Genomic DNA, 13,911 nt, shown 5'->3' with positions numbered 1-13,911 from the left:
ACTGTCTGCCCAAACCCCATCAGATGAATTTGGCATAGTTATAGAAATAAAGAAAATGACTGTCCTTTAAATGGATATCATTTCACACCCTCCTAGTCCCTTGATTAACGTATCATTTAAATATATCTCTATCTATATACAGTTGTATGAATAAAAAAGAGCAAAGAGGACAAAGCATAAAACAAATATACAGTATTCTAGAGCTCCGAGTTACCCGGTTAAGTGTTTCTCTTTTGAATCACAGTAAATTTAAGATCTTGGTAAAATGACAGATAAGTGGAACACAGTGAAGGCTGAAGACGGAAAGAAAACAACGCCACACAGGGAAATTGTCTGTGCCTCAGTCTGGAGGAGCACAGGAGGGTGTGATCAAACCTCACAAATTGGAGGGGAGTTTGGAGCGGACAGTTTGAGGTTCTAGCTCCGATGAGTAGGCACCGGAGCCCCTCCGCAGAGGCAAGGCCGGGGAGGCCACGGGGGACTGAGTCTGGTGAAGGTGCCCCGGGGACATCTGGATTGGAGGAGTCATGTGCCCTGGCACTGAGCTACAGGGTTTGGGCGCAAGGATGGGTGAGGAGAAGGGCGAGGGGTAATATCCAGTCTCCACAGAGGAGCGAGGTGTCGGGTGGCCTAAGGCCTGGGCCACCTCCTGGGGCAGAGACGGGTGGGAGCTGGACAACAGTTTTAGGTCCTCAGAGAAGCGGCCCAATGGAGAATCTCTTCCCACTGTGTGCGGCTGGCTGGGAAGCTGCGAAGAGAGAGAAGACTGAGGCATGAGCAGAGAGCTGTGGGATCCCGCCGCACTGGAGGGGTCACTATAGTGGAAAGTCCTGCCTGCCACGGGGCTTTGGATGGTGGGGCTAGGCGCCAGTGGGGTGAGGCAGGGGGAGGCGTTTGCTGAGCCATACTGGGCCAGGGAGGCCAGGGCAGACCTCTCCAGGGACAGCTGGTGAGGCAGGAAGCCAGACTGTAGGCCTGCCAGGTTGAAGTGGCCCAGGGAAGACGGGGAGCCCTCAGCAGGCTGTTGGCTGTGCTGACCTCTACTCGAGGATGGGGAGCCATGTGGAGGGGAGTGGAAGAGGTTCAAGCCACTAGAAGTCCTGCCTCCCCCAGCAAACTGCTGTAGAGAACCCACCTGAGGAGGCTTGGGGGGCGGCTGGCTATGGAGAAGCTGACCAGGCATAGGGCTGGATGAGCCAGTAGATATAGGGCTTATATTACTCTGACAACCAGAGGAACCCATAACTCCAGCTGTCATTCCACCAGAAGCCCCTCCTACATGACAAGATGTAGCCCCTCCTCTATGGCTCCCTATAGCGCCTCCTGCTGCTCCGCCAGGATGTCCTCCAATCACCCCTCCCATTGGACCACCAGAAGCTCCCCCTATATGGCTAGTTGTTGATCCACCAGAAGCCCCTCCCACTGATCCACCAGAAGCCCCCCCTACTGATCCACCAGAAGCCCTTCCTAACGATCCTCCAGTAGCCCCTACCATTGATTCACCAGACACCCCTCCCATTGATCCCCTGGTTGCACCTCCCATTGACCCACAAATAGCACTTCCTATCGACCCACAAGTTGCCCCTCCCATTGATACGCTAGAAGCCCCTCCCATCATCCCCCCAGAGGGCCCTCCCATTGATCTACAAGAAGCCCCTCCCATTGATCCGCCAGAAGCCCCTCCCATTGATCCGCCAGAAGCCCCTCCCATTGATCCCCCAGAAGCTCCTCCCATTGAGCCACCAATAGCCCCTCCCTTTCCAAAGTGCCCCCCGGGAGCCCCTCCTGTCGCTCCAGCTATAAAGTCGTCAGCCCAAACAGTGTCTCCACCACTGGCCCCTTCGACAGAACCTCCAACTGCTCCACCTGAAGACCACCCTGTAGCACCACCACAGGCCCCACCCGTCCCTCCACTTATTCCTGACCCTGTGCTTCCACCTGTAGCTCCCTGATGGAAAAGGTTTGAGAGAGGAGGTGTGCTGGAGCGGAAGGGCTGCTGATGCTGTGGTTGTGGATGCAGCTGGGCCGTACTAGATGAGGGGGAACCAGAGGAAGAGTATGGTCCAAAAGGGAAGGCGGAGGCCCCTGCTCCACTAGACCCAGAATCAGCCGCAGCCGCAGCCGCAGCCCCAGCCCCAGCCCCAGCCCCAGCAGCAGCCCCAGCCCCAGCCCCAGCAGCAGCCCCAGCCCCAGTCACAGCCCCACTGGGTCCACGTTGGCCTCCGCTGGTTGACCCTGACCCTGAGGTCATGTGCTTCGCCCGGAAGGAGGCCAGCAATGGCATGTCCACCCCAGTGCGCAATTTAGAGGGTGTACTAGAGGGAGAGTCCCCAGCAGAGCCAGGTGCTGTGGTGGACGGGACAAACGTGTGGAACTTCTTTAGTCGGCTGGGCGGGTCCTTCAGTGACCCCAGGACAGAGACCGGAGGTCTGAAGAGCGTCGGGGGCAGGTGGGGGTGGTGTGTCAGTGCGATGGCTACTGAGGTGGTGGCGGCCGCTGCCTGGAGAGGGGCCTGGATGAGGGGGGCCCAGATGACAGGGGTGGGCGAGGGAGGCGCCTGGGGCGGGGCGTTCTGCATGAGGTGGGCGCAGTGGGCCATGTCCCTGTCGTGCTGCACGATCTGCTGGATGATCTCGTTCTCCTGGTAGTTGAGCACACCGGAGCTCAGGTCATGTTGTACCTTGTGCTGCAGGATGGAGTTCTTCTTGCCTGCATACATGCACACACACACACACACACACACACACACACATACAAAACAGACAGACATACATACATACACACACACACACACACACACAAAAACAGACACACATACAAAGAGAGATGGGAGAGAAAGAGAGAGAGGAGAATGAACCTTTATCTTGCAGACAGTTAGCCCTGTTCTGATCATGACTTTTTGGTACCATGAATAACCGTCACATTGTACAACGAGAGTTAGCCCCGAGGCTGCTGAATATTGAATATGTTGAATATTAAAGACAGTGGGAGTAACTGTGATCAGGTGACACCCAGACACCCCTTTGATTCCTTTTTCACAAGGCCAGCACATTCTATAGCCCACTCTCCAATAGGAGCTAGCACAAGAATAGCTTGAAAAGGAGGAGAAAAAATTAAATATGTAGCTGAAAATCACAGGAGGGACTGAGGGAGGAAGGAGGAAGAGAGATTGCAAGAAATTAAAAGAGAGAGAGGACTAAGAGGGGAAAAAAAAGCACGAGAGAGAGAGAGCAGAGGGGTTGACAAAAAACTGAGAGCAGAGAAGAGAGAGAGACAAAGCATGAGAGGTGGGAGATTAACTACCAAGGAACAGAAGCTCAGAAGGCATGATAGCCTAAGCTGTACGCGGTGTGTGTGTGTGTGTGTGTGTGTGTGTGTGTGTGTGTGTTTGACTAGCTCTTACTGTGAAGCCCTAGGTAACAGGGACAGGAAACACAAAACAAACATTGTACCGCAAGGTCCAGAGCTTTGCTACAGACAAGGGATGTGAGCTGCATTGAGGTAAAGGGCCAAGCCTACGTTTATCTCTTTGGTGTCAGCTATATATTCTCTCCTGTTTTTGGCTAGCTAGACCTCAAAAGGGGAGTGCTTTAAAGGTCAAGGGTCAGCCCTTGACCTTTTGAGATTCAAAGCAAGGATTTTCAGTTATTTTGACAGACCCTGCCAATTGTTTTTCCTTTGCTCCTTCATTTTTAAATCTAGAAACACATGTACAGTAGGCTACTCGCTGGAAAAATGTCACTGCAGAGCCCCGCACAAGGTCGAAGAGACAAGGTTGGAGTTGCGTCACTATGACATGCTTACTGACCCCACCTCACAGAGAAATGTACGCAACTCTGACCCCGAGTTCCATCTATCATTATTGAATGGTCGCACTAGCAGTGACAGGGTTAATTCACATGACTGCCACTTTCTAATTTGCTGCTAACAAAAGGCTGTGAAATCTTATAGTTACTGTAAATGCAATTAGGCCCAGATCAATCTCTCCATTTTCTGATATGAGTGGTGGGCGATTAGGAGAGGCGGCGCTGCGAGGTGCCGTCTCTAAATCCGGTCTGACCCTGTCGCCACCTGACCCTTTATTGCCCGCACATCACCGATCAGATTGCACAAAGTTCATTAAGACAGTAATTAATTAGCGGATCAGCACTTTGTGAGCGACTACATTAGGAAGGAAGGCGGAGGAAAGGTGAGCGTTGCCCTTTTACGGGCGCGCATGCACACAGAGCCGGCTGGCGGCATCGGGCCCAGGGGAGAGGACGTACGCAGGAGACCATCTCACGGAAACATCACTATCAGCCCACCGCATCGTTTCAAAGCAGCCATTTTCTACAAAGAGACCCCCCGAAGCCATTTCTCTATCTTCCATTCTAAACATAGCTGAGGATAAAACAGAGCATGCAGAGATGGCTGAGTGATGATACAGGCGTGCCTCTATTTGTGAATTTTTCATTTGCCCGGGCTGAGCCTGGGAACAGTGATGGATATGGAGAGAATATCAATTGTATGTGTAAGTGAAGTCACGCAGGGCTTTCAGATCCAGTGCTCTATCTGCGTTCTCATAAGGGACACGTTAGCGAGGGATAAAGCAACACTTATCTGTTGGCTGACACGCTGTTCCTTGATAACTATGAAAATAAATTGAGTCATTGACTATCAGTGTGGAAAGGATTTATTTTTACTGCCACAAAGTTTTGCCTGTGAGAACTGTCTGGTTTTAGATGTGTTTGTTTTCTGTGTCAGTGTCCCACAGTGGACATATAAGCCCATTAAGTAAATAACAGTGGAGAGAAAAGCAGAGATAGAGAGTGGTTCTCTCTGGATGCCCACTGGTGAAATCTACTCGTTTGATGTGCCCGCTTGGTCAGATGTGTGTGTGGGGGGCCGGTCAGAGTCAGGTTAATCGCCAGGTTCATTTACGAATACTAAAAATGTACCTTGGTGAGTTAGTGTACATCAATAAAGTTAAGTCTGCACACTTTAAGGCTCCCATTACAGCCAATTTATGTCATCTCGCCTGGTGTGATATACTGACTGCAGCGGGAGCCTTGGAGTGCGCCGACTTCATTCGTGTTTATGGTTCAATACTCGGCCTGGAATCTGCCTAGAGGCTTGTCTGAGATGTGTGTGCAGCTACACACTTACCTGAGTTGGTGTACAGAGCATCAGTACAGCAAGGTGAATAGACATAGGTATAATCTGAGTTAATGTGACACATCTGAAGTTTTTAATATGACATCTTAGCAGCTTTAATGCTGCTCTGTGTAGCTTTAGAAAGCAAATTTGAACCTTTGAAATTTAAAAAAAGGTTTATAATATAGCTTTAGTGATGATTAAAAAATGAAAACCATTGAAAGCTAATCCTTGGAACAGAAGCCTGAAAAACTGAAAAACTGAACTCAAGCACTCTTTGAAGCCGTGCCACCATGTTCACAGTACAAAGAATCTCCTTCTAGGTTTACTGTTGGTTCACTTTGCTTTCAAAGCATATTTTTTTTAATATGTGATGAAATATGAATAAGAAGTATTTACAATTTATTATCATGAGTCATTACTTAGATTCTTTTCTCAGCAATGCGGTCCAGCCTATCCAAGATCGAGATTTTACTCTGTTAATGAGAGTTTTAGGGATTTTTTTCTTACCAATGCAGTCCAGCCTATCCTATGATTTTAGCGTGGGTTTCTTTCTTACCGATGCGGTCCAGCCTGTCCAAGGCCACTGTCTCGAAGGCCCTCCTCATCATGGGATACTCCTCCAGCACCTCGTTGAAGTTGTCCACAGACAGCGAGTACAGACGGCAGTAGGTGTCGGCTCGGACACTGGCTGTCCTTCTGCCCCGCGTCAGCAAACAGATCTCTGCAACAAACACACAGCAGTTAACACACAGAAACGTAGCCTAGTGGAGTTCCAACCCAGAAAGAAGCCCACTTTCTATCACTGACTCAGTCTGAGATCATTTCGAGTTTCAATGAGCTTTAGGACGTTTATACCATTGGGATTAGCATATTCTTCCGTTTCTGTTGTCAGACAACAACCACCATAAAAAGTGACTTGACTCAGGGTCAAAAAATGCTATCAGGCCTCACACCCTCAGCTGAGGTGCCATGAGCAAGGCATTTAACCCCTGCCTGCTCCAATGGAGCTGCTCAATGGCCAATGGTAGAAGACAGTGGTTTCACTGAGCAGCTCCCAGGTGTATGTGTACCTGTATAAATGTAAAACAGTGCAGCAGGTATAAAGCAGGTGTAAAAGAGCTTGTGTGCAGAGTAAAACAAAAAGGATAAGTAAAAAAAAAAACACCATTGTAGAAGACAGATTGCTAGTTGTAACGCCAATGGTGGTGCAGCAATCAGTGTGAAATATACTGCAGAAACACTCCCACATGAATCACTGCTGATGCCACCCAAAAGTTCAGCTGCAGCCAAGTTTTAGGCACTGAAAAATGAGGACAAGGCTACTGTGGTCAGGATCAGCCGATGTTTCTCTAGTCACTGAAATTAAATTGCCTCCTAGTGACTGTTTTCTGGACTTACAGAGCTTTTGTTTCCCCATTGACTGTAACCACCTGGCAAATCACTTCTATCAGTCAACCTGACCTACAGCACAGGATTACATGGCATTTTATTTCCCTCAGAAAATATCCCAGCCGACACTTAAAGTAAAACAGAATGGAAACTTTCTAACAAAAGTGTGAACTCCAGGGATGTATTTTCTTCCTTTTTAGCATTAAAAACTACAATTTTTCTGTAATCCATCGCTGGAGCACTTAATGCCATTTTCAAAGCTTAGAGGTCTGCCAGCCCTCATCTGCCATGCCCGCTCAGGAAAATAATGCTCCATTTAACAAGCTGCACTGCTGTAGAGCTCTGGCACAGATAGAGGCTGTGTGTGTGTGTGTGTGTGTGTGTGTGTGTGTGTGTGTGTGCGAGTGGTGTGTGTATGTAGATGTGTGCATGTGCGTGCATGCGTTATTCATGTGAGACGCATCTGCGTGTGTGTGTGTGTGTGTGTGTGTGCACTGCATTGCATATGTGCATCTGTGCATGCATGTGTGCACATGCAAGTGTGTGTGCATGTGTTTTATTCATGAGAGTAAGGGAGTAAGATAAGGTGAATATGTGTTTGTGTGTGTGTGTAATAAAAAAAGTACACATGCGTGCATGCGTGCGTGCATGTGTATTTGTTTTATTCATGTGAGGGGAAGAAAGATAGAATGTACATATACATATATTATAAATATATGTTTGTGTGTGTGTGCGTTGATTTGACTTTCTATGTGTTGTTTGTGTGCCATGTGCTTCACTTGCACACATTCCCAATTGTCTTCTCTCTCTTTAGCTTTCATCTCGTCTTCCACCCTCCCTTCCTGTGTTCACTATCACACTCACTCTTTCTCAGAAACCCATTTCCAGCTCATCCACACACATGCTCTCAATTCTCCCACAGAATACGCTTTCTTGCTTTTCCCCCTGGCTTACATCAATTCACATTTTCTAAGAATCCTTCATCCACCCTATCGCCGGGAATCTCACGCCTAATTTCACTCTCCACCATAACTGTCTGTCTCTCCCTCCTCCTCAGCCTCTGTTTTACCCTTTCAGATATTTTGGCTCTATAAAATGTGTGTGTGTGTGTATTTCTCTCTCCTGCAGCCACACACACAGCGAGAGCCTCCTAGCATCGAGCCATGTCTGCCTTAATCGAAAACAACATGTGCAGCGGCGCCTGCTCGTGTATGTCTTTGTATGCATGTACTGTATGTCAGTGTTCTGTATAGATAATGTGGGTGAGTGATTGAGTGAGGCTGTGTATATGTTGCCTGGTCCTAACGAGACACTTTGACTGTTTGACCCAAAGAGTCTGGGAACTTTCTTTGATGTTGCCGACAGCGATAGCGTCACTATTGAGGAGGCGGGTGTTGTTGTGATTGGAGCATTTTCCTTCTGATTCGTCTTGTCATTGTCGAGAGAGAGAAAATGTCAACGTATGTGAATGTTACAGCTGATTCAATTTGTAAAAGATGATATTGACAGAACTTGAAAATAAAAAGGCACTTTGTAACATGTTAAAAATCTTTTTAAAAGTGACAGGCGACCTGCTGTGCTTTCAGAACAAGACCAAGCTCGCTTACAGCTGCGTCCAGTGCTTGGTCCAAACGATGGCTGTTAACATTTAGCTTCGCATGTCACAACATGTACATGCTGTACAAATTATGAGCGCTCAACTTAATGCTGCAATAAGTGATTTTCTGACCACTAGAGGGTGACCGAAACTGCAACACATTTATAAATAAAGCACAGCAAAGGAGGCCCCTAAGGACAAGTCTAGTAAAGCACCATGCATAAAGGTTCCATAGCTAAGCTAAACGTACCTACGGAGAAGTGTCGTCGGTTACCAGTCTCACTTTGCCAGAACTTTCTCGGACTGAAGGTTACATGTCCCACAATGACAAGTGAAGAGGAAGGTAGCAAGTTTACTAGTTTAACCAGTTTACTAACTCACTTGAGCGATTCTTGCCATTATGATAATTTTTTTCTACTGAATGGGCCGGGAGGAGCTTCGTTCTGGACCAGAATTTGACAATAAGCTTAAGAAAAGAGGTGAAAACAGCAACACAGCTGGCCCGCGTATGTGGATATTAGTTTATATCATTATGTCTCTCCACATAGCACACATTAGTTTCAGGATTGGTTATAAGGTCTGATATCATATCGCTTATTGTAGGTTTGACGGCACTGCCTACCCTGATTTGAGTGCCATATCTGGCAACCAATTAAACAGTCAATGGTTGAGCGCATTCCGATTACAGCACATTGTTGAGCGCCGTCTCAGGTTTCTAGACCGTTAACTTCCAGGTACAGCTGGATGGGAGCTTTAGCTCACTAGGCTAGTGTGTATGAACTTTCAGAATATGTGCTTGTGTATGTTTGGAAAAGAGAGAGCGTGAAAGAGATAGAGAGAGGAAGAGTGCAGAAGTGGACTGATGCGGAAGAGTGAGCGAGGGATCTGTATGTATATAAAGTATAAGAACATTCAGTATGTGTAGTGTGTGTGTGTGTGTGTGTTTGTGTATGTGAGTGAAAGAGCGAGAGCATGCATGAGTGGACTGCAATGGCCGAGTGAGCAAGACAGCTGCATGTATACGAAGTTTAGGAGTACAAGTTTGTGTGTGTGTGTGTGTGTGTTTGTGTGTAAACTATGGCTGCATGTGCTCGTGTGGGTGTGTTTTTGTCTACAGTGTGTGCATGTCTGCATATGTGTGTGCCTACAGCACATGTGTATGTGCAGTGTGTGTGTGTGTACTTTAAGTGTGTGGTAGCGGGGGCAGCCCTGGCTGTAGCCGTGCTGGGGGTCCATTTCTGGCGGCCCTGCTCCAGTAATCCCCTCTGGAGAGGAGCATCGTGGCTCTGTATTAAATCCTCTTGTCCCGTGGCTTTCTGGATGAAGCCAGCGCTGCCAAGATGATGCGCTGAGCCGCAGTGAGCCTTCTGGCCTCGTCTAACTGTCTTTACAGCAAGCAAGTGAAGCCCAGACACTTAGCGGTGCCATCTGAACTACAGGTGCAGAAATAAAACCCTGGCGCAGACGATCCGGTGCGGCTCGCTCAGAGCTAAACAATAAGAGATTAGCAGACACCTCAGAGTGCTGAGGGGCTAAATAGAGGCGGCTGCCCTGAAGCCTGACAGCTCAACGCTGCCCTGAATAGGAGGAAATGTTAAATTGATAGCCATGGTAAATATGCTGTCGAAACGCTGGTTATTTTAACACTGCCAATAGCGGGCGTATGACAGACTTTTCTATTTTTAATTATTCCAGTTAATTACTGTATTTTCTGCTAAAAAGAAATGAACGCATGATCTATAGGAATCCCAATATAATGACAATGACAGTGTTGGATATTGGTATTTGTTTCAAAAGTGTGAATAGTAAATATGAGGGGGCTCATTCCAAAATGTGAAATTTTTTTTTTTTTTTTGGGGGGGGGGGACGACTCAAAACTGAAATTCATCACTCAAGAGTTTAAAATTAGAAATAATTCCATCCTCAAAAATTGTAGTATTTGGTAAGGAAGGGCCTTAAAATGGACAATAAATTGTTTTACGTTCATGTCAGCAATCATTGTGTAATCATTTAGTGAGTAGATGTTGCTTTTTCCAATTGGTAGATATTACATTTTGCATATTGTCAGATATGTTTTGAGAGTAGCCCACTGTACAAAAGTGAAGGTAAAATGTAAATATGTTAGATTATTGCATCCAAAGTCAGTGACCTTCTGCACTTCATGTGCTCAACTACAGACTCCTTTTGCTGAGAGTTCATGAGTTACATTAAATGTATTTATGAATGCTCTAATCCCACTGCTTACTCACATCTCTTGTGACTCATCGCAATGCTCCCCAAATCCTGCATGAAATCACAGAACAGGCTTAGTTGGTGGAGCTCTGCCTGCATTCTGTAAGGGGCGTGTGTTTTCTCCTCAAACTGACAGCTGCTTCTACGATTACCCATTTTAGTGTGGTCCTTGCTAATAACGTGATGACTCATAATCAGCCCAACATTTGAGGATCTTTTTTAGCTCATGTCAACAAAACTATAGAGCTGATTATGGGAGGTAAAGTCCAGGATGACTGATGGCTGTAAATGGAAAAAAAACATAGCACTCACTCGAGTAGAACTAGTAAAATAGTCAAGTAGAAGTAAAAAAGAACATAATTACCTGAAAGACAGTGCTACTCTGAGAATCTATTGATGAACAGTAACTAGAGTTGTAACTAGTTACTTTCCACCTCTACAAATTATATGTTTCTGTATCTGATGGAAGACAGGATTGGAGAGCAGGGCAAAACAAAGGATGTATTTATTCTATCCTTTCTTTTTCTTTTTATATTTCCCAAAAGTGATAACTCCTCCCACAACTCTGTTTGGCAAATTATTCATATTGATACAAAGGTGCCACGATTTCCAGAAGGAAAATTGATTGAATTGTTGTAGTGGAAGATGTTACTTTGCCCTAGCCATGCAGTGTTTCATTTTATGCACACACTTAAATGACAATACGGTCATCAAAATTGGATGAGGCCAATTAAAGTTGGATGTTGCTCTGGGAAAGGGGGACTAGGATGTTGTGTGCTGTGATGACCTTGGACACACATGACTGGTCTTCCGTTAGATGCCGCGGCCCCCGTGTCCTGGGCTCTTACTGGAAAGATGCTTCCCCAGAGTCCCAGCACCAGCTCTCAGAGTGGAGAGGAGGCTGCATGCCGAGCAATATGCCACTGTGTGTGTGTGTCAGAGAGAGAGAAAGAGTGAGCGAGAGACACCTTCTGTGTGTAATTGTCTCCGTATGCTTGTACTGTATGTGTCTTGCATGCACTATGTGTGTTTGTATGTCGTGAAATATGTCGGGTTTCTGTGTGTATGTGAGAGAGAGAGAGAGAGAGAGAGAGAGAGAGAGAGAGAGAGAGAGAGAGAGAGAGAGACAGAGAGAGAGAGAGAGAGAGAGGGAGAGAAATATGTGCATATGTGCGTATGGGTGTGCCTGCCTGTATATACAGTATGTGCCCAGCCCAGTCTATGTGTTGCCGCATGTGCATGAGTCCCCATGCATGCAAATACTGGCCTTTGCATGTGCTTTCAAATAGCTTTAAATGTATGTGTGCATGTACCTGCATGTGTTTGTGTGTGTGCAGGCGTGCATGTCTGCCTGCCTGCCTGCCTGCTTGTGTACGTGCTGCCTGCTCACCAGTGTGTGCGTGTGAATTAATGAGTGTGAGTAGGGCTGCTTCCTCCATGATGCAGTATCTGTGTCCTGCAGCCCGGTCTGGTGAAGCTCACCTGGATGCTGAGCTCTGCTGTCAGCTCCCATCTCCCTCCCCGACACCGCCCCCAGCCCGGGCACAGGACACTCTCTAACCTTTGAAGCATCGGCAACGGGTTGCCTGATTCCCCGTGACACGCCGTGCTCACTCCCTCACAGCATTAGCATAGCTGCGCAAACACCCCTCCGTTTGGCTAGCATACACAGACAGGTCCGGGAATGTCTGGTGTTTCTCTGCACCATGGCTGGCGTCACATCTCATCGTCTCTCTTTCTCCCCCTGAATCAGGGCTGGGCGGTGTGGAGGTTGGTGGGGGGGAAAAGCAAACCAATGACAAAAAAAAAAACCTCAACACTTTAGTCACGATGAAGGACCAGAAGGTGTTTGTGTGCATGAGCAGGCGCTTCTCTGAAACCCACAAATGACGTCAACTCATATATGGTGTAATAAGCCTGAAACAAAAGCATGCCTCACTTTGCAAAATTACAACAAACAAACAAAAAAACAAACAAACAAAACAGAGATACTCATCACTGCTGGCAACATCTCCAATGTTCTATGGCTAATTCTGGCTTACATAAACGAGGGAACTTGGGAAATGAGATTTTATCAATTTGACGCTTAGCATTACAAAATGTCACACGTGTCTCCAGTGATGATGGCTCTCCAGAATGGGTTAGAATTATGTGGGAGATGTATTGACTTTCATTCTGCTAAACAGATTTATAGTTGCCTGATATAGGGACATCATGCACAAACTTGGTACCAAAAAAATCACAAAGATGTGTGAGTCTCTCACCTTCTCTGGTATGGCAGTACTATGGCATTATTGGCTATAGTAAGAAAGCATTCTTAGAAAATCAAATTGCTCAAGATGCTTGTACTGAAGCCTTTAAAGTATTTGCTTTAGTATTGGTTTGACCAGTAACTGATAAATTATGGACAAATATTTCATTGTATCGTATCGTATCGTATCGTATCGTATCCTATCGTATCCTATCGTATCCTATCCTATCCTATCCTATCCTATCCTATTCCCTATTCAGTCAATTGGTCAACTGTTGGAATGCCTTGGTCTTGGGGTGCTGCTGCTCCAGAAGGAGTGGTGCTGAGGTGTTAACTGGGTTAAGGACCGAGAGGATTACCTGGGCCATCGCTGCTGCCAACCCCTCTCACTGACTCACTCAGTCAGGGTGGCCATTTGGCAGCTCTACAGCACAGACAGTCTGAGCTCAGAGAGGGAGAAAGGCAGAAAGAGTGAAAGAGAGAGAGAGAGAGGGAAGGAACGGTATCAGTTCCCTAACCTGGGACTTCAAAAGACTAAGGATTAAGAGAACCCCATTCACAGAGAACTAGTCAGAGTCAGAGCCAAAAGGATGACAGGAGGTTTCAAACTGCGCAGTCAACTTACTCCTCTCCTCACCCCACCTCTTCTCCGTCTCTCTGACTGTCACCCTTTCTTTTTTTCCCACTTTCTAGCGGCTACAAGCTGCTCACTCAGAGGCAAAGTGAGCCATCTTAGAGGCGCAATCAAAGGCAGCTTTTGATAAGCACCTCTGACTGGCATGCGGGGCCACTGAGCTCCACTTTAACCAAGAAAGAGCAGCAGTCTGCACTGGCCACACATCAATTACTGCAGGCAACAAAGGATGAACTATAACAACACAATAACCTGCTCAATCTGGGCACTGAGAGGGCAGCGGAGATGCTGTTCAGATAAGTGGCTCAATACAGAACTATAAGGAGAGGACTCGGGATGCGGAGGCGGGCGGGGGGCGGGGGAACATGTTTCGTTCCGAGCCCAGAAGAGAGTCCAGAGAGCGGGCTTGGCAGCGATCCACGTGTCCCTTGGCGTTAGCGCTGCAGTCACATTACATTTCCCATCTCCACCGGATCGCTGTGTGCCCAGCCGGCGCTCCCGTCCAGGACACGTCGCGTCCACTTTAGACTTCAGGCTCTCGGGCTCGAGCTGATCCAACAGCTAACAAACTGGAGCAGACTGCTGAGTGTATACTCGTGTGAATAATTCAGGCTGTCTGCGAATGAATGAGTACACGAGTTTGCAGAGATGTTGATGAGCATACGCACGTCA

At 47.2% G+C, this 13,911-nt stretch overlaps 1 protein-coding gene across 1 annotated transcript in view; it reads right to left on the bottom strand.

The window, feature by feature from the left end:
* Positions 1-376: 376 nt before the first annotated feature.
* hcn4 (hyperpolarization activated cyclic nucleotide-gated potassium channel 4) overlaps positions 377-13,911 on the bottom strand; it is a 74,909-nt gene continuing 61,374 nt past the window's right edge. The window contains exons 7-10 of the mRNA XM_071894300.1: positions 5,693-5,857; positions 2,215-2,709; positions 1,953-2,088; positions 377-1,271 (exon numbers count right to left, since the gene is read on the bottom strand). Of these exons, the coding sequence (XP_071750401.1) occupies positions 377-1,271; positions 1,953-2,088; positions 2,215-2,709; positions 5,693-5,857 (1,691 nt within the window). The remainder of the gene's footprint in view (positions 1,272-1,952; positions 2,089-2,214; positions 2,710-5,692; positions 5,858-13,911) is intronic.

This window comes from Centroberyx gerrardi, chromosome 1, assembly GCF_048128805.1.
Source record: "Centroberyx gerrardi isolate f3 chromosome 1, fCenGer3.hap1.cur.20231027, whole genome shotgun sequence".
NCBI lineage: Eukaryota > Metazoa > Chordata > Actinopteri > Beryciformes > Berycidae > Centroberyx > Centroberyx gerrardi.
This window is presented reverse-complemented; position numbering and strand designations above follow the sequence as displayed.